The sequence below is a fragment of the Piliocolobus tephrosceles genome, chromosome 8, assembly GCF_002776525.5.
Source record: "Piliocolobus tephrosceles isolate RC106 chromosome 8, ASM277652v3, whole genome shotgun sequence".
Classification (NCBI taxonomy): Eukaryota; Metazoa; Chordata; class Mammalia; order Primates; family Cercopithecidae; genus Piliocolobus; species Piliocolobus tephrosceles.
Window position 1 is genome coordinate 60,164,694 of NC_045441.1, and position 19,577 is coordinate 60,184,270.

General features: G+C 40.8%; 1 protein-coding gene across 1 annotated transcript in view; it reads right to left on the bottom strand.

Annotated features, from left to right (window-relative positions):
• Window positions 1-8,763: 8,763 nt before the first annotated feature.
• ABCB5 (ATP binding cassette subfamily B member 5) overlaps window positions 8,764-19,577 on the bottom strand; it is a 134,694-nt gene continuing 123,880 nt past the window's right edge. The window contains exons 25-27 of the mRNA XM_023215951.2: window positions 17,462-17,668; window positions 11,781-11,927; window positions 8,764-9,852 (exon numbers count right to left, since the gene is read on the bottom strand). Of these exons, the coding sequence (XP_023071719.1) occupies window positions 9,655-9,852; window positions 11,781-11,927; window positions 17,462-17,668 (552 nt within the window). The 3' untranslated portion in view covers window positions 8,764-9,654. The remainder of the gene's footprint in view (window positions 9,853-11,780; window positions 11,928-17,461; window positions 17,669-19,577) is intronic.

Genomic DNA, 19,577 nt, shown 5'->3' on the forward strand with positions numbered 1-19,577 from the left:
TTCTTCTTCTTCTTCTTCTTCTTCTTCTTCTTCTTCTTCTTCTTCTTCTTCTTCTTCTTCTTCTTCTTCTTCTTCTCCTCCTCCTCCTCCTCCTCCTCCTCCCTCAGCTCACTGCAACCTCTGCCCCCCGGGTTCAAGCGATTCCCTTGCCTCAGCCTCCTGAGTACCTGGGACTACAGGTGTCCACCACCATGCCCAGCTAATTTTTGTATTTTTAGTAGAGATGGAGTTTCACTATGTTGGCCAGACTGGTCTTGAACTCCTGACTTCAAGTGATCAGCCCACCTCGGCCTCCCAAAGTGTTGGAATTACAGGTTTGAGCCACCTCACCTGGCATTTCACATTATCTTATTGTTACCACTACTAAGTGACAGAAACATTCCATTTGACAATTCTCTCTGCATTTCTCAATGTCCACATGGATTTCCCAGAGTTATTAATTGAACACATTTAACTTCTCTTTGTTACTTTGGAGGTTTCTTCTTCACCATCTTTGGGAACCATGTTGACCATGCTCTGATTCTCAATGACCACCTTTCACTTCTCCTCTTTTCCTTTGGCCTCTTATGAGAGCCAGGCTCCCTGCCCTTCCCTTTTTTTTGGCTAATTTGTTACTCACTAACCCATCTCTTCTCAGGGGGACATAGCTCTAGGAAATTAGAGATTAAAGGAATTTATGAAACTAATGTAGACTAGGTGTAATTCGGCCTGAACTGGGGCTGTAGGACTAGGGATTTAAATTTAAATGTGTAGACCAGGTGCGGTAGCTCACGCCTGTAATCCCAGCACTTTGGGAGGCTGAGGCAGGTGGATCACCTGAAGTCAGGAGTTTGAGACCAGCCTGACCAATATGACGAAACCCCGTCTCTACTAAAAATGCAAAAATTAGCCGGGTGTGCTGGCATGCACCTGTAATCCCAGCTACTTGGGAGGCTGAGACAGGAGAATCGCTTGAACCTGGGAAGCGGAGGTTGCCATGAGCTGAGATCGCACCATTGCACTCCATCCTGGGCAACAAGAGCGAAACTCCGTCTCAAAAGGTAAATAAATAAATAAATAAATACACGTATCACTTTTTTTTTTTTTTTAGGTTTTCTGAGGATTTGAAGGTGGAGTATTTTATACTTCCAGTCCTAAGCTGCTTACTAGTATCTATTACATTTTTAAAAATTGTTTGAGTGTATTCAAATATTCAGTCTGTCTCCCTTCCTTCCTTCCTGACTGCCTGTCTTCCTGCCTTCCATCCTTCTTTTTGCTTCATTTGTCCAGAATGTTCTGGTAATGTAATGATTTCAACCATTTTCCTAAAATCTCTTCTTGACTTTGAACTGGGTAGAAAATATTTCAGCCACGCATTGTTTTACTGTTATGTAGTAAAGTTGATTAGATGAAATACCCCCATTCAATAGCAAATTTTACCTGGTTCATAAATAATGGCATTCCATCATTTAAATCTAAAAAACACAGGCTGGCTTATTAGACTTCCGCTAAGTCTAACGATGCAGCAGTGAATGCATGAATTTACAGTTTTAAATACCCAATTGTTTGTCTAACTTTGGCTTTTCTGAAATCTCAGTAAACTAACATCTTCTTTAAGCAGATACTCACACAGTTTAAAAATCAAAACATTTTAGTAGGATTAAACTGAACCTTGATAATTAAGTATAAGTCACTAAGAAAACATGCCCAGCAAGCTCAATTGCATTGGCGATGCTTTTCAGAATATTTCCACAGACATTATAGTCAAAGTACAAGGCTTTTTTCTAAGAAGTGTGCTTCTTTCTCCACTTTTCTTGGCTTGAAATTCTCATAGTTCTACAGTTTTCTCCATATAAAAAGTATCGGAATCCCCAAGAATTATATGTGTAAGTGGACACTAAAGGAAAAACAGATCTACCTTGAGCTGAGTTCAATCTTGTTTTAGTGACGTGGATATAAAGAGTATTTTCTGGGTGTGCCTGGTTAAGTTAATTAGACCATGCAGCTGCTGCCAAAATTTTGGTTTGATCCTCACATTGACTCAGTGCACTCTGTGAGCCATGACTGCATCAGCTATCTTGCCTGAATAAATTGTGGACAGAAGACCTTGGTGCCACAGTCAAGACGCTAGGCTCTGGTGTCAGAAAGAAAAGGTTCTGAATCAGATTCTAACTCTCAACAAGTTACTTAATTTCCTTAAGCTTTTGTTTTCTTTAAAAATAGATAGTATTAACAATATCTACCATTATAGAGTCAATGTGAGGACTAAATGAGATAATGTACTGAAAGTGAATGCCATATGTAACATTTCATTTAAAAAAAAATAGGTCATCATTAGAAGCAGTAGTCTGAAATAGTTTTAGGAAAATTCAAAAGTGTGCTGGCTCAGTAGTGTGTGAAAGCTCATATACTTACAGTATTAACGATGCCATTTTAACTTGCTGGCAAATAAAACTATTTAGTAGAAAGAATAATGATGTTAAGACAGTAGAATTTAGTGCCAGGTGTAGGGGCTCCCACCTGTAATCCCTGCACTTTGGGAGGCCAATGCAGGCAGATCACCTGAGGTCAGGGATTTGAGACCAGCCTGGCCAATGTGGCGAAACCCCATCTCTACTAAAAATACAAAAAGTAGCTGGATGTGGTGGCATGCACCTGTAATCCTAGCTTCTCAGGAGGCTGAGGCAGGAGAATTGATTGAACCTGGGAGGTGGAGGTTGCAGGGAGCCAAGATCACACCACTGTACTCCAGCCTGGGTGACAGACCAAAAGTTTGTCTCAAATAAATAAATAAATAAAAGTAGAATTTACTATAAGCTTTTATTAAATAAATCTAGTCTAGGACAAAAGGAAACAGCAGCAATAGAGGAATTTAGTAGCACAAGTGAAGAGAGAAAGACAAACACCTTCCAAGTCCTCCAAGTCCTGGCCCAGCATCAGTGAAGGAGAAGCATGTTGCAATGGAAAAAGCACAGGACTTAAAGGCCAGATATGTGAGTTTTTGCTCTTTCTATGTATAATGATGACATTGGATTGAACTTTTACTCAATGCAAAGCTGTGCAAAATTTGGCTTGCCTTCTCCATTAAATAAAAATTCAAATAGATAGGCTTTGTGGAAGGCTAATAGCCTTCTACAAATGTCTGCATCCTTTTTCCTGGAACCTGTGAACATGGGACATTACATGGCAAAAGGGACTTTGCAGATATGGTTAAGTTTAAGAATCTTGAGATGGGAAAATTATATTGGATTATCCATGAGGGCCCAGTGTGATCACAAGGGTCCTTATAAGAGTAAGAGGAGGGGCAGAGAGAGAGAGTTGGAGGTTTGGTGAAGGAAGCAGAGGTCCAAGGAATGCAGACCATCTAGAAGCTTCTGGAACTAGGAAAAAGAACAAGGAACAGATTATTCTCCAGAGACTGTAGAAGGAATGACACCTTTGATTTTAGACCAGACTGATTTTAAACTTTTGACCTCCAGAGCTGTAAGATAATAAATTTGTATTCTTTCATCATTATGTTTGTGATAATTTGTTACAGCAGCATTAGGAAGGTAATCAGGCTTCATCAGTGTGGTTTTGCTAAAAGGGGGCAAGTTGGGGTACTATTTATAGACTTGTACTATTTATAGACATTTGGTTGATCCATGCATTTTTTATAATTATGGTTTTTAAATGAGCTTTAAAATTTGTGGTAATTATTACAAATGGCAGAGAAATTAATCAAGGCTTGAAAGCTACTGTATACCCCAAACCCTCTACCCTCATTCTTCCATTTCCAATCTTCCCAGTTTCCTCTCTGGACTATTTCCTATCAATTTATGATTCCACTTCACAAACGCTCTTGGAATAAGAGCTCAGAACCAAAGCAATGAGTACATATGTTGACACTAACCTAGGAAATATTTTCATAGAGTAGGTCATATGTAACGCTATGATATACTCTGCATGCTATGAAACTGACACATTGAGTAGGCTGCAAATCAGTTTATTAGCTATGACTTAAGTTGATTTAGCATGAGAACATACCATAACTTGTTTTAAGGAGTGGTAATATATAAAATAGGTTGGCTGGGTTAGTTTTAAAACAGGTGTGATGTTATTTTGTTTCTTTTCACTGACATCTGTGTCATACCTTATCCTTGTTAAATTGTTTTTATACCACTGGTATCCTCATTGGTGTTTCAATTATTTTAAGACTCACTGAGCAGCCATCCCTCTTACAAAGGAAGGGCAGTTTAAAGGATAAGATTTGATGGCTGAGAGCTACTGTAACAGCAGTCCCCAACCTTTTTGGCACCAGGGACCAGTTTCCTGGAAGACAGTCTTTCCATGGACCGGGGAAGGGGGGCAGTGGTTTTGGGATGATTCAAGTGCATTTTTACATTTATTGAGTACTTTATTTCTATTATGGTTACATTGTAGCATATAATAAAATGATTATACAAATCACCATAATGTAGTATCAGTGGGAGCCCTGAGCTTGTTTTCCTGCAACTAGGTGGTCCCATCTGGGGATAATGGGAGACAGTGACAGATCATCAGGCATTAGATTCTCATAAGAAGCATGCAACCCAGATCTTCTGCATGTGCAGTTCACAATTGGGTTCACACTCTTTTGAGAATCTAATGCCATCACTGATCTGACAGAAGGCAGAGCTTAGGCAGTAATGCCAGCCATGGAGAACGGCTGCAGCTGTAAATACTGAAGCTTCACTTGCCTACCCACTGCTCACCTCCTGCTGTGCAGCCCGGTTCCCAGCAGGTCACGGATTAGTACTGGTCTGTGCTCTGGGGGTTGGGGACCCCTGCTGTAACACACTAATATTTACAAATGACTCTGACAGATCTTGATCTCTCTGGACAGCTGCCTTCATTGTATTTAGGATTTTCTAGGCCGGGTTTTTTTTTTTTTTTCCGAGGTAGAGTCTTACTGTGACACCCAGGCTGGAGTGCAATGGTGCAATCTCGGCTCACTGCAACCTCTACCTCCCGGGTTCAAGTGATTCTCCTGCCTCAGCCTCCTGAGTAGCTGGGATTATAGGCATACACCATCATGCCCGGCTGATTTTTGTATTTTTAGTAGAGACGCGGTTTCACCACGTTGGTAAGGCTGGTCTTGAACTCCTGACCTTGGGTGATCCACCCACCTCGGCCTCCCAAAGTTCTGAGATTACAGTTGTGAGCCACTGCATCTGGCCTTGTTATATTGTTTTAAACTGGTGTTTCATTCTTTCTTCTAGTATCTTGTTTTATAACTATATCCAAGACCAGAGGTAGAGGAGAAGCAAAGGACAAGGATGCTCAGACAGTTTGGATTGAGGTCAATCCAAGTAAGGAGTAGGCTATGAGTCATGACTGGCAGAAATCAGTGTTTGCCTTAGACCAGAAGTCCTTGAACTAGGGAATATGCCTCAATCTAGACAAAAGCCTTGTGGGAAATTAGACTCACAATGTTCTAAAAGAAATCAGGCAATGTACACTCAAATACCAAATTATTTCAAAATTAAATAAATCAAACCAATTCATAAACTATGATAAAAGGCTAAAATTAATTAAAATAAATTAAAAATGTATTTAACTAAAATTAAAATTGCCATCTGAATGTAAAGAAAAAGTTTGTATGGACTTGAAAGAGGCCAGCCTAGAAGTAAACTATCGAAGGTGTCACCATGACTGATAATACCCATGTCGAGGAGATTCTAATACACGATTGTTGAGGCAAAACAACTGAAGCCTTCCAGGTCATCTTTTCAGTAAATGTGTGCTCATTTTAGTATCAGTAATGCATACCTGCTATGATTTTTGACTTTTCAAGTGGAGTCACCTAGTATTTATTGAATATCTACCATATCCAAGGCACTATAAGAAGACTACATGTCTTATATTCACTGATTTCATGCCCTGAATAATCTGGCATTCATTGCTTAAAGCCCTTCTTTTGTAAATACCAACTTGTAAGCTATACACCTAAGGTATTATTTAATAATTAATTTATAAAAAATTTAATGAGTGATTTAACATGTAAAACTTACATTTACATCTGCTGAAGTATGGATGTAAAGATGGCAACAATAGACACCAAGGACTACTAGAGTGCAGAGCGAGGGGGCCAAGGCTGAAAAACTATTTATTGGGTACTGTGCTCACTACCTGGGTGATGGGATCAATTGTATGCCAAACCTCAGCATCATGCAATATACCCATGTAAAAGGAACCTCCACATGTACCCACGAATCTAAAATGAAAGTTAAAATTATAAAAATAAATAGACACATTTGCTGAAGTACCATTTTGTTTGTTTAGATAAAAATATCAATTCTTAATTTAGCTTTTTTTTGGGCTGGGAATGGAGGTGGGAAGTAGGGGCGGTAGAATCTCCCTCTGTCACCCAGGCTGGAGTGCAGTGCACCATCTCTGCTCACTGCAACCGCCGATTCCCAGGTTCAAACGATTCTCCTGCCTCAGCCTCCTGAGTAGCTGGGACTACAGACATGCATCACCACACCCCACTAATTTTTGTATGTTTAGTAGAGACAGGGTTTCACCATTTTGGCCAGTCTGGTCTCAAACTCATGGCCTCAAGTGATTCGCCCACCTCGGATTCCCAAAGTGATGGGATTACAGGAGTGAGCCACCACACCTGGCCTAATTTAGCTTCTTTTTTGGCTACAGAATACCTTGCTTTAAGAAAAGCGTGGGGGCCAGACGTGGTGACTCATGCCTGTAATTCCAGCACTTTGGGAGGCTGAGGTGGGTGGATCATGAGGTCAGGAGTTCGTGACCAGCCTAACATAGTGAAACCCCATCTCTACTAAAAATACAAAAATTGGCCAGGCATGGTGGCACGTGCCTGTAGTTCTAGCTACTTGGGAGGCTGAGGCAGGAGAATCACTTGAACCCAGGAGGTGGAGGTTGCAGTGAACCAAGATCATGTCACTGCACTCCAGCCTGGGCAATGGTGTGAGACTCCATCTCAAAAAAAAAAAAAAGTGTAGGACACAGAGTGAGGTGGCTCACACCTGTAATCCTAGTATGTTGGGGGTCTAGTGGGGTGGATCACTTGAGCCCAGGAGTTCGAGACTAGCCTAAGCAACATGGTAAAACCCTGTGTCTAAAAAAACAAAAACAAAAATTAGCCAGATGTGGTAGTGTAGGCCTCTAGTCCCAGCTACTTGGGAGGCTGAGGTAGGAGAATCTCTTGATTCCGGGAGGTCAAGGATGCAGTGAACTGAGATTGCACCTCTGCACTTCAGCCTGGGCAACACAGCTGGAGTCTCTATCAAAAAAAAAAAAAGGAAAGGAAGAAAAGTGCAAGAATTAAAAAGCCATAAAAAGTCATGCCTATAAAACTGATAACTATTGTTCTATTGTTTTAATGAAAATGATACATTTTAAACACAACTTTAAGAACAGTATAGCAATTTTAAATCTTTAAATTGTTGGCTGGGCACGGTGGCTCATGCTTATAATACTAGCATTTTGGGAGGCCAAGGCGGGCGAATCACCTGAGTTCGGGAGTTTGAGACCAGCCTGACCAACATGGAGAAACCCAGTCTCTACTAAAAATACAAAATTAGCTGGGCGTGGTGTTGCATGCCTGTAATCCCAGCTACTCAGGAGGCTGAGGCAGGAGAATCACTTGAACCTGGGAGGCAGAGGTTGTGGTGAGCTGAGATAGCACTATTGCACTCCAGCCTGGGCAACAAGAGTGAAACTCCATCTGAAAAAAAAATAAACCTTTAAATTGTGGCAACCCCTAAAAAGTAGTTGATCTCTACCTACTTTCTGCCTTCACCAGCTGATAACCTTACAAATCCTTATAAACTCTCTGGGACCCCAATTCTCAGCATGATTGCTTGGTCCAGTGCAGGCAGTAGCTTTATTGATGAGAATTCTGCCTGTGAAGCTTTCTTTAAACTCATTAGAAATAAAATGGAAATAAAAACTAGCAGGGTTATACATTAGAAAGGAATGTGTTTTACTAATATCTGTAGGCATGGGACAGATGTTGATAGGTTCAAGGGGTAAGCAGACATTTCAGGTACTGTCTTTGCCCTTCTAGGAGGAATTACAGAATTGGAACCTGAGGTGCTCCCCTGCTGTGAGGTTCTGAGCATGTCCATACTATATTTCTCTTTTCCTCTTGTCTACCCTACACTGAGAAAAGAAACTACCAAGAGCTCTATATTCATGCATAGCAAAATAACCACGTGGCAGTCAGTGCCAATGCGTCTAAACAATGCATCCGATTCTTAAGTCCCCAATCTTATTTTCATTTTGCATTTTAAAGAAAGTGGCATAATATATAAATGGTTTAAATTTTTTAAATAAGATTTCAATTATTGGTAGAGTATACTTTAGAGAGGCTAGCTAAATGTGTAAATGGAAGAAAATACACTGAAGAATAAAGATAAATCACCAGGTGACATCACATATTTAAGTAAGTTGTAAAGGTAACTCATTTTACCAATATTGTTATTTACACAAAACTTTAAAATCATTTACACATTATATATGATAAAGTACATATAAAATTTAAGCAAATTATTTTATTATAGAGAAAGACATTTAAACACTTTCACCCACAATAAAAGTAACCCTTATCTTTATTATTATTTTTTTTTGAGATGGAATCTTGCTCTGTTGCCCAGGCTGGAGTGCAGTGGTACAATCTCGGCTCACTGCAACCTCTGCCTCCTAGGTTCAAACAATTCTCCTGCCTTAGCCTTACACGTAGCTGGGATTACAGGTGCCCGCCACCAAGATTGGCTAATTTTTGTATTTTTACCAGAGATGGGGTTTCACCATGTAGGCCAGGCTGGTCTTGAACTTCTGACTTCAAGTGATCCGCCCTCCTCGGCCTCCCAAAATTCTGGGATTACAGGCGTGAGCCACTGCACCTGGCCCAAAAGTAGCTCTTATTTTAAGTAAGTAAGTGTTCATAAACAGGCAGGCCTGTGATTTATTCTGCCAAACCCAAAGTTTGGAATAATGAATCTCTGGGATGGCTCATGTGAGGCACTTCACTTACTGGTGAATTAGGAGATAGCTACCTAATCCGCCCAGAAATTTTACATCATAATCCTTTCTATTCCCTGCACAACAACAACAACAACAAAATAGAATAAAATTTTGAGAAATAGTGAATACTTATTGAGAGAAATATTGAGAGACATATTATGAGAAAAATCCATATGGTCTTGAGAAAAGGGACTAGCAAAAGTACTGTAATATATGCTGCAAAACAAAATTCCAAGTTAAAGACACTCTCCCTGCAATGCCACAGGCCCCACTTTATCTTACACTCCCTTTGCTAAAACCTTCAACATGGTTAACTGGATAATATTCCCCCTGGAAACATATTTCTGATTTTATAGCAGAAGTTGATGGGAAATAAATTCACTTTGTAGAAAATTGCTTTGCAAGCAAATGTGCTAGAATATTTTTATAAAGTGAAGGATATAAGCACTATTTCACTTACATGAAATAAGCAAATTTTTGCTTCCTTTTAAGTCTGAAGGGCAGATGGTGTGTGAACAGAACATGTATGTACTTGAGTAGCATGATTCTAGGTATTGATATATACAATAAAAGAGATCAAAGCTTGCCAAGTAATTACTAAGTACTCCTTCTTTGCATTACACAAACATCAAAATATGCGCTACCTCAACAGCATCACTGCACTGACTGTGCATTTACTAGTTTAAAGTATATGTCTCGATTTCTCAGGAGCTCTTGATGAGTTCCTTGTTCCTTTATCTTTCCATTGTGCAGAACCACTATCAAATCTGCGTTCTGAATTGCAGAAAGTCTGTGAGTGACCACTAGGCATGTCCTTCCCGTCTTGGCTTTATCAAGGGCATGCTGAACCACCTGGAAAAGAGAAAGACCTGTGATCACCAGTTTAAGTTAGATGTTAGTAAACTTATGTAAGTCAAATCAATTAAGGTAATCTAATAACATTCTTTACTTTATTTGCTTGTCCTGAAAGCAATTGGCCTACTTGTAAAATATTCACCTTACTCAATAGAAATCTAGAAAGATTAACTACAGCTGGGCATGGTGGCGCACGCCTGTAATCCCAGCACTTTGGGAGGCCAAGGCAGGCAGATCACCTGAGGTCAGGAGTTCGAGACCAGCCTGATCAACATGGAGAAATCCCATCTCTACTAAAAATACAAAATTAGCCGGGCATGGTGGTGGGCACCTGTAATCCCAGCTACTCGGGAGGCTGAGGCAGGAGACTTGCTTGAGCTTGGGAGGTGGAGGTTGCTGTGAGCCAAGAGCGTGCCATTGCACTCCAGCCTAGGTGACATGAGTGAAACTCCATATCAAAAAAAAAAAAAAAGAAAGGGAAAGATTAACTACAGATACATTATGTAAGACTTTCAGCTGGAAAAGCATTTGTGAGAATGAATAAAAATGAAATAGTTGTTTATATGTTAGTGGTTCTAAACTTACAGTAAGGAAGTAGTATTTCTAAGTAGAATTATAGTAGTATTTCTACTACAATTTCTTTGTGTAGTTCTAATACTACTCAAATTTCTACTATTATTTCTTTGAGGAGTTCTAAAGTCAAAGTCAGAAAGGAGTATTTCTAAGCAGTATACCTAAGTAGAATTGTCTAATTTATTTCCCTAATTTTCTCTCATAATTTTGTTTTGTTTTTGGTAGGACTTAGCTGTAGAACTGTCCTGTTAGCATAGGATTTCAGCCAAGAGTGAGGTTATGATGCTATATAGAGAAAGTGGGAGTGGAGGGTGAAAACCCATATTTGTTGAATGTATAAAATGTTCCCAATATGGATATCTCATTTAAATTCTTTCAATTACCTCATAAAATGAGAGTATTTTTATTTTTCTGATAACTGAACTGAGGTTAGGCCAAGGTCATACTGCTAGTAACTGATGAAGTGAGGATTACAGCCCAGATATGTCTGATCCCAAAAGTTAGTTGTTGTTTATTTTTCATAACACACTGTCACTTTAGGAATCAAGAATAATAATCATCTACAAGTAGCAATCATGGGTGGATTAACTGCCTGGGCTCTTAGGTCAGACACCCTCCATTAGAATTTAGAGAAGTTACTTAATCTTTCTAAGCCTTAGTGTGCGAATCTGTAAAATGGGCATGCTAATACAAGAAGTTCATTTGTCATGTTGTTGTGAAGACTGACATAATAGCATGTAATGCATACTCTATAAATGTTAATGATTATCATTCATTTAACCAATGTACTAAATAAGTGCCTACATGTGCAAGAAACTCCTAGGGGATAAAGGACATAGCAAAATCAAACAGCCGGAGAAGCTTGCTGTGCAAGTACATTCTCATGTGTCCCTTTGCCTCCTTGTTTCCTGCTCAAACTAGGCTGAGTCTGTCGAAGGTAGAGTAACTCTCAGGCTCTGACACTGCAATGTAGATTACTCTTTTAACCATACAAATTACCTTATTAGTTTGTTTGGCATCACTGGAATAGTAATAAAATTGAAAAGTTATTTTTCTTGGGCTCTTTCCTTGAATGAAAAAACATTTCGAAAATTGGTCCACTTTTGATAATGAGACAAATTTGAGTGAGAAAACCTTTCTGGAACATGAGATTCCCTCTGTCTCAACTCTCTGCCACCTCCCCACCACCTACTGACCTTTCTGTAAAAGCCCAAAGCCTTAATGGGAACTGGTGACCTTAGAACTACAATTTTTTCCAGGCCTTTGTTTTTCCAAACTTACCTCGGTTTCTTCCATGTTATTGGATGCTTATATTTGGTAGTATATTCTGAGATAAAAGAAAATGATGTTACCTTCTCACTCTCATTATCGAGGGCTGAAGTGGCCTCATCCAACAATAAAATTTTGGGTTTCTGGAGAAGAGCCCTTGCAATAGCTAGTCTTTGTTTCTGGCCGCCAGAAAGCTGTGTTCCTTTCAGTCCAACTTGTGTGTTGTATTTCTATTATAGGAGCATGCAATTAAGAAAGCAAGTCTTAGTTATTTAAATTAGCATGGCAACTGTGGGCGAGAACCATCTAAATATTTCAAATTTTGCTACTCTTGAAAATTTGTGTCCCAACAAATGTTGAAATCTATTCTTGGGCTTTGTTGCAAATAAATGCTAAAGCCTCAGTAAACACTACCATCTCATTTACATATCCAATCTGATCACAGACAGCAGACCTCTGCCATTATGCTTCCACAAAGAAATTTTTCAAATTAAAGCATAAGAAAAAAATTATCAGCAAGAAACAAGTTCATAGTAAACACAAATACTTTTCCATTAAGTTATATTACCTACTATTTTCAGGTTAAAATGATTCACAGTAGTAAAACAACAGGAAATTATGAGGTTTCTTCACTTTGGCTCTTGCTAAGCCTCTATGGGCACCTCCTTACAGATGCTGGGATGGGAGTCTCAGTGGTACATGCATCTTTCTGGAAATAAGTTAGGTTGGCATCTTTTTTGTTTTTTGAGACAGAGTCTTGATCTGTCACCCAGTCTAGAGTGCAGTGGTGCAGTCTCGGCTCACTACAACCTCCACCTCCCGGGTTCAAGTGATTCTCTGCCTCAGCCTCCCAAGTAGTTGGGATTACAGGCACCCACCACTATGCCTGGCTAATTTTTGTATTTTTAGTAGAGATGGGGTTTCACCATGTTGGCCAGGCTGGTCTTGAACTCCTGATCTCGTGATCCGCCCGCCTTGGACTTCCAAAGTGTTGGGATTACAGGCGTGAGCCACCACGCCCAGCCAGGTTGGCATCTTGAGACAGTCTATTCACCTTTTCAGGCCACTACATAGTAATGGTGACATTTAGCACTTCACAGTGTTTCATAGTTCTCTACTTACTAATAACCCAATTTCTCCAGTGTTTCCCTTCATGGAAGGGTAAAGAAAATTTCACACAAATCTTGAAGCCATCATGGTCCTCTGAATCACAATTGGTCAGTACAGTAGGGGTAAGCAGGTTCTTGCCTGCTTTTTAGATTGTCCCATTGACTTGGCTTCCTTTCAAGGCTTCACATTGCTTTCTAGTGGCCCTTGGCACTTTTGTAAGAAACATAAACCCTTGGTACCTAGACAAGAATGTGCAGATGGATTAGCTCCATTGAGAAAGCTGGTCCAAGGGTAGAGCGGGAAAGAGTAATCCTGTAGCAGCATTTCACGTGCAGCATGTGATTCCTAGCTGTTCATTTTGTGTTGGTAACCTAGAGAAGCTTGAGGGAATTGCCTTTCTCTCCACATCTGACTGCCTTCAGGCAGTGCATTTTGGACACAGTGGGTGTCGCGAATCTGTGGTATACCCTTATAACAAAATGTGTCTACATCATCTCAAAGCTTACTTTTCAATGTAACATGCACAGGTGCATGTTTTATAGCAAACAACAGGTGTCTGAATTACTAAAGCCCAGTAAAAATATCTTCTCTGAAGTGAATGCTCTACAAAGAACACAGACTTTCACTGTTTTCTCTGTGATTTATCTGGGACTACTAGCAGGCCTTGGGCCCCTTCCTCCTAAAATGCATTTTGTTAAATTTGGAACCATAGGTAAAATTGTGTCTGCTATTCATCTCCAAACGCTGCAAAGTTCATATTTAAATGAGGGGATTCAATTCTTTTTTTTTTTTTTATTATACTTTAAGTTCTAGGGTACATGTGCACAACGTGCAGGTTTGTTACATATGTATACCTGTGCCATGTTGGTGTGCTGCACCCAACAACTCGTCAGCACCCATCAACTTGTCATTTAAATCTTAAACTAAACTTTGGGAAGGGAGGTGGGAATGATAATGAGCTCGTAGCCCTTTCTGCCAGCCTCGCTTAAATTGTACGTGAATTCTTCTAGGGCAGCTGAAGAAGATTCAAGACTACTTTAGGAATCACTTTGCAGTTTTTGGCCTTCTCTGGATTGCAGGAGAGTGTAAGTTTAAAGAACATATTGGATGAAAACTAAATTCAGATGTTTTGCCCACTGTTAAGAACAGATTACAAATGTGGATATACACATTGTCTCAATAGCTACCTAAAAATATTTGCATATATTTAAACTGAAGGTTTTTTATTTTTTATTTATTTATTTATTTTAAATGAAGAACTACAGAGTTTCTCTTTAGCCAAAAATCTGAATCCATTTTCTGGCAATCACTGGGATGGTGAGTGCCCTGAAATCACCTCTTTTACGAGAAACTCAAGGGGTAATGGCTCCTTAATATGAACCTGGAGCTAAAAGTCAGTTGCGTCCTAGAGGGAACACCAGAGTCGAATCCTAAAGCAACTGCATTCTGAAGAATCCCTGCAGGCACTGGGTTGGATTTGCAGGGTGATTCCAGAGGTCAAAGTCCTACTTAAGGATGTGGCTTGACTGGGAGCTGCCACTGGGTGATATTGTGAAGATTAAGAGAGAATCATACCTGGTGTGTGTCTCAGAGGATCCCTGAGATCAAGGTGGTGTTACTTCCACTTCTCTCCTATGCCCCAGGCCTGTATTTCCAAATGCCTGTGGGATATTTCTATGAGATATGTGGTAGATGCATTTCATTACTCTCAGCATGTTCTAAGTTGACTCCTTGCTCTGCACCCTTCTGGTTTGAGCTGTTACACAGATCTACACTTCCTTACCAAAACCCTTGGAGTTATATATATTTAATAATTCTGATTTTTTTCAACCTTAGAAGAAAAAATTCTATATATTATACATATATGATATATTATCTATATTTAATAGATAATATATTATTTAACACCCCCAGAAGAATGTGGGGAAGCAACTGGTAATCAAATACATGAATTTTGTGCAGATGTATTTGATTATTTATTCTAAGTGGGATAAATATAAATAAAGGACTATATTATATCCTCACATCGTTTTGCCACCAAATGAATTTTCATCAGCGTAGTTCTTGGTTCCCAGAAGGGCTGGGGAATGAGTGGCTGGTTTCATCTCTTCCTTTTTCCCAGCCAACTGAGCATAAGAGGGCAGCCTTATTCTACCCAGGGTACTAACCGAAGCCATTTAGTAATATGTAGTTTTTCTAGGAATTATCTGATTTGATTTTTTTAAACAATTTTATTTTGGTATCAGTTTTCCTTATGGTTCTACATGTTTTTGGGGGAACAAAGACATGAAGGTAAATTAAAGTTAAAATTTAAAACACTGAAAAATAAGCTACTCTTTTTAAAAAAAGTTAAAGGAAATAACCTCTTAGTTTTCAAAGCCTGTTGTAAAAAGTTTGCACAATGGATCTTTGCAGCATGTAGTTTTGAGTAAATGTGAGAACTGGTACAATAAAAAGAATAGAAGATAATAAACAATTTAAGAATAAAAGTTAGGCCGGGTGTGGTGGCTTATGCCTATAATTCCAGAACTTTGGGAGGCCGAGGTGGATGAAATTGCTTGAACCCAGGAGCCTCAGTCCAGCCTAAGCAACATGATGAAACCCCATCTCTACAAAAAATACAAAAATTGGCCAGGTGTGGTGGCATGTGCTTGTGATCCCAGGGAGACTCAGGTGAGCCTGGGAGGTCAAGGCTGCAGTGAACCAAGAACACATCACTGCACTCCAGCCTGGGTGACAGAGTGAGACCTTGTCTCAAAGGAAACAAAAGAATAAAAGTTAAATAGTACAAATATCAATTGGACAGCATTTCACAATACATAAAACAAATTATTGAGATTACGCAGATAACAATCTGACCACAAATTAACAATGCAGTGTCATGGTTAAAAAGGAAGTTGCCACTGAAAGACATTCACAGTGTCACTATATTTATTAAAAAAAAGTGAACCCTTCCAATATATTTAGTACTGCAAACTCTTACCAGAGTAAGGGAAATTGCATTAATGGCCTGTTTCTAGATGGAGGCACCATGTAGTATAGAGAGGAGCTGGTGAGGGAAGGAGTATAAAACAGAGTATGGTGACTATTGGCCTCCACCAAAGAACAGGGCTCTAGATTATTAGTTGTTTGATCTATTGTTGTTAAACTTAACTATCTCCCTTTAAAGTGAGATAGAAACTTAGTTTATAAAAATTACATGTAAAAATTTGCCTCTGCATGAAAGTATCTCTATTTTTATTTTATTTAATTTATTTTATGCATGTGTGCGTGTATGTGTGTGTGTGTTGCAAACACTCAGATACTATAAACACTTGAAGTTATAATTATCCCTCTCTGGGCACTGTTTTTGGATTTGTATCAGTGCTTGCACTACCTAAGGCTTGTCTACAGTTAGCCAAGATTTTTGACTTTTCTGAGGCTTTGTGCTAATTGTCACAGTCAATACAGACATCAAAGTGATAAAAATGGCAGGCAAGGATCTTATACTCTAGTGTGGAGGGGAGACACTAAACAAATAGCTAAGTACTCAGGGTAATTTTCAGTCTGTGATACATGCCCTGAAGACAAAGTGATAGGGGATAGGACTGGTGGGGACTTTTAAAAATAGGATGTTTAGGGAAAGCCTCTGCAAAGGTAACATTTGAAAGGGCTTGAGAGTTAAGGCACTTCTTCCTGGGCGCAATGGTTCATGCTTGTAATCCCAGCACTTTGGGAGGCCGAGGCAGGTGGATCACCTGAGGTCGGGAGTTCGAGACCAGCCTGTCCAACATGGAGAAACCCCATCTCTACTAAAAACACAAAAAATTAGTCAGGCATGGTGGCACATGCCTGTAATCCCAGCTACTTGGAAGGCTGAGGCAGGAGAATCGCTTGAACCCAGGAGGTGGAGCCGAGTGAGCCGAGATTGCGCCATGGAACTCTAGCCTGGGCAACAAGAGTGAAACTCCGTCAAAAAAAAAAAAAAGAAAAAAAGAAAAAAAAAGAAAGTTAAGGCATTACTATGCCAAAAGTCAACCTAAGGGAGGTCTAGGCTGGAGCAACAGCAAATGTAAATGTCCTAAGGTGGGGAGCAAGTTGGTATGTTCATGAGGCAGGAGAGACCAGCTCAGCTGCAGCAAAGTGACTGTGTGGTGAGGTTGTTGCTGGGGAAACAGTGGGGCCAGATCACAGAGGCTTCAGCAGCCCCTTCCCATGGGGTGTCTGGGCTTTATTCTGAGTGCACAGGGGAGCCATGAGGCAGTCATAAGCAGGGGAGGGATAGGATCTAATTGGTTTTTAAAAGATCCCTCTGATTGCTGTGAGGAAAAAAAATGATAGAGGAGCAAGACTGGAAGGCAGATGAAGAGGCTACCGCAGTAGTGGAGCAGGTCATAGTGTGGACCAGCCACAGTGTAGATGGACAGAAGGCAAATATCAAAATGTGAAAGTTAATCCAGTGAATATTAATACATTTTGGTCTTGGGAAAATAGTCACACGAAAATCTCAAACTTGGTTTTTCACATCTGACTTCATGTTTTACATCTAACTTTAGATTCTGGCAATAAATAAATTGTATAATCCAAGGAATACATAAAAACAACTGTGTAGGCCCAGTAGCTTCTTAGGCTTACTTGGCAGCTTTGTAATTCAAGATTTCAGAAATTTTCTTACCTCAGGGAGACCTTCAATAAAAGAATGGATATTTGCTGCATTTGCTGCTTCTTTGATCTCATCTAATGGCACCACACGGCTGTTGTCACCATAGGCAATGTTCTCAGCGATGCTGCAGTTGAAGAGTACAGGCTCTTGAGATACGATTGCTATTTGGGAACGGAGCCACTGTACATTCAATTCTTTTGCATCCACGCCATCAAACAGCTGCCAAAAGCAGAATGGAGAATGGTGTGTTAAGATCACACAACTGTATCATGTTACAGTTCACTGTATTCAAACACACACAAATCATAACAAGAAGGATAGGAATTCAAGCTATTTCAAAGTATAAGGTTACCCAAGGAAGGCTCATAAATCATATGTTGTATAGAAGCAAACAGCATATAACTCACTACTGCCCCCTCCACTGTAACAGGACCTGACTTTCAGAAAACCCTGTGAAAAGTATGTGGAGATGACAGAGTACTCCACATGTAAAGCTGTGTCATCTTGCACACAGCCATGTTTATTCACATAAATAGATAACAACACTCAACTCATATTTGATGAGCATGCTCACTACGGGAGGGGGACTCTTCCAGTACCAGCGAAATAGTAGTCAATTAGAGAAAGCTCTTTCCCTTTTGTAGCTTATATTTTAGCAGAGAAGGATGCAATAAACACATGAACAAATGACTCAATAAACTCAGGAGAGGAAAGTACCCTGAAGACAGGGTAACAGGGTAGAGCGACTGAGGCAGTGGGGAGGGTATGGAGAGGCATGAGAAGGGGGTTGTCCAAGAAGGCCTTAAGGAAAGGATGTTCAGACTAAGACATGAACAGTGAGAAGGAGCCTGCAAAGGGGACATTCTGGGCAGGGCAATAGCTAAAAAAAGGTTCATAGGTGTGTTTAAAAAACATGAGGAGACTTTGGGAGGCTGAGGTGAGCAGATCACTTGAGGCTGGGAGTTGAAGACCAGCCTGGTTAACATGGCAAAACCCTGTTTCTACAAAAAAATACAAAAATTAACTGGGCATGGTGGCGCACGCCTATAATCTCAGCTACTACTCAGGAGGCTGAGGCAAGAGAATAGCATGAAGTCTAGAGGCGGGGGTTGCAGTGAGCTGAGATGGTGCCACTGCATTCCATCCTGGGCCACAGAGCAAGACTCTGTCTCAAAAAAACAAAACAAAATAAGAAACGCACAAAAGATAGAGGGGCAGAGCAAGATGGCCGAATAGGAACAGCTTCAGTCTCCATCTCCCAGCACGAGCGATGCAGAAGACCGGTGATTTCTGCATTTTCAACTGAGGTACTGGGGTCATCTCACTCGGGAGTGCCGGACAATCGGTGCTGGTCAGCTGCTGCAGCCCAACCAGCAAGAGCTGAAGCAGGGCGAGGCATCCTCTCACCTGGGAAGCGCGAGGGGGAAGGGAGTCCCTTTTCCTAGCCAGGGGAACTGAGACACACAACACCTGGAAAATCGGGTAACTCCCACCCCAATACTGCGCTGTAACACCGGCACACCGGAGGTTATATCCCACACCTGGCCGGGAGGGTCCCACGCCCACGGAGCCTCCCTCCTTGCTAACACAGCAGGCTGCGGCAATCTAACTGCAAGGCAGCAGCGAGGCTGGGGGAGGGGCGCCCAGCCATCACTGAGGCTTAAGTAGGTAAATAAAGCCGTTGGGAAGCTCGAACTGGGTGGAGCTCACAGCAGCTCAAGGAAACCTGCCTGTCTCTGTAGACTGCGCTCTGGGGACAGGGCTTAGCTAAAGCAGCAGAGGCCTGTCCAGACGCGAACGACTCTGTCTGACAGCTTTGAAGAGAGCAGTGGATCTCCCAACACGGAGGTTGAGATCTGAGAAGGGGCAGTCTGCCTGCTCAAGTGGGTCCCTGACCCCTGAGTAGCCTAACGGGGAGACACCCCCCACTAGGGGCAGTCTGACACCCCACACCTCACAGGGTGGAGTACACCCCTGAGAGGAAGCTTCCAAAGCAAGAATCAGACAGGTGCACTCGCTGTTCAGCAATATTCTATCTTCTGCAACCTCTGCTGCTGATACCCAGGCAAACAGGGTCTGGAGTGGACCTCAAGCAATCTCCAACAGACCTATAGCTGAGGGTCCTGAC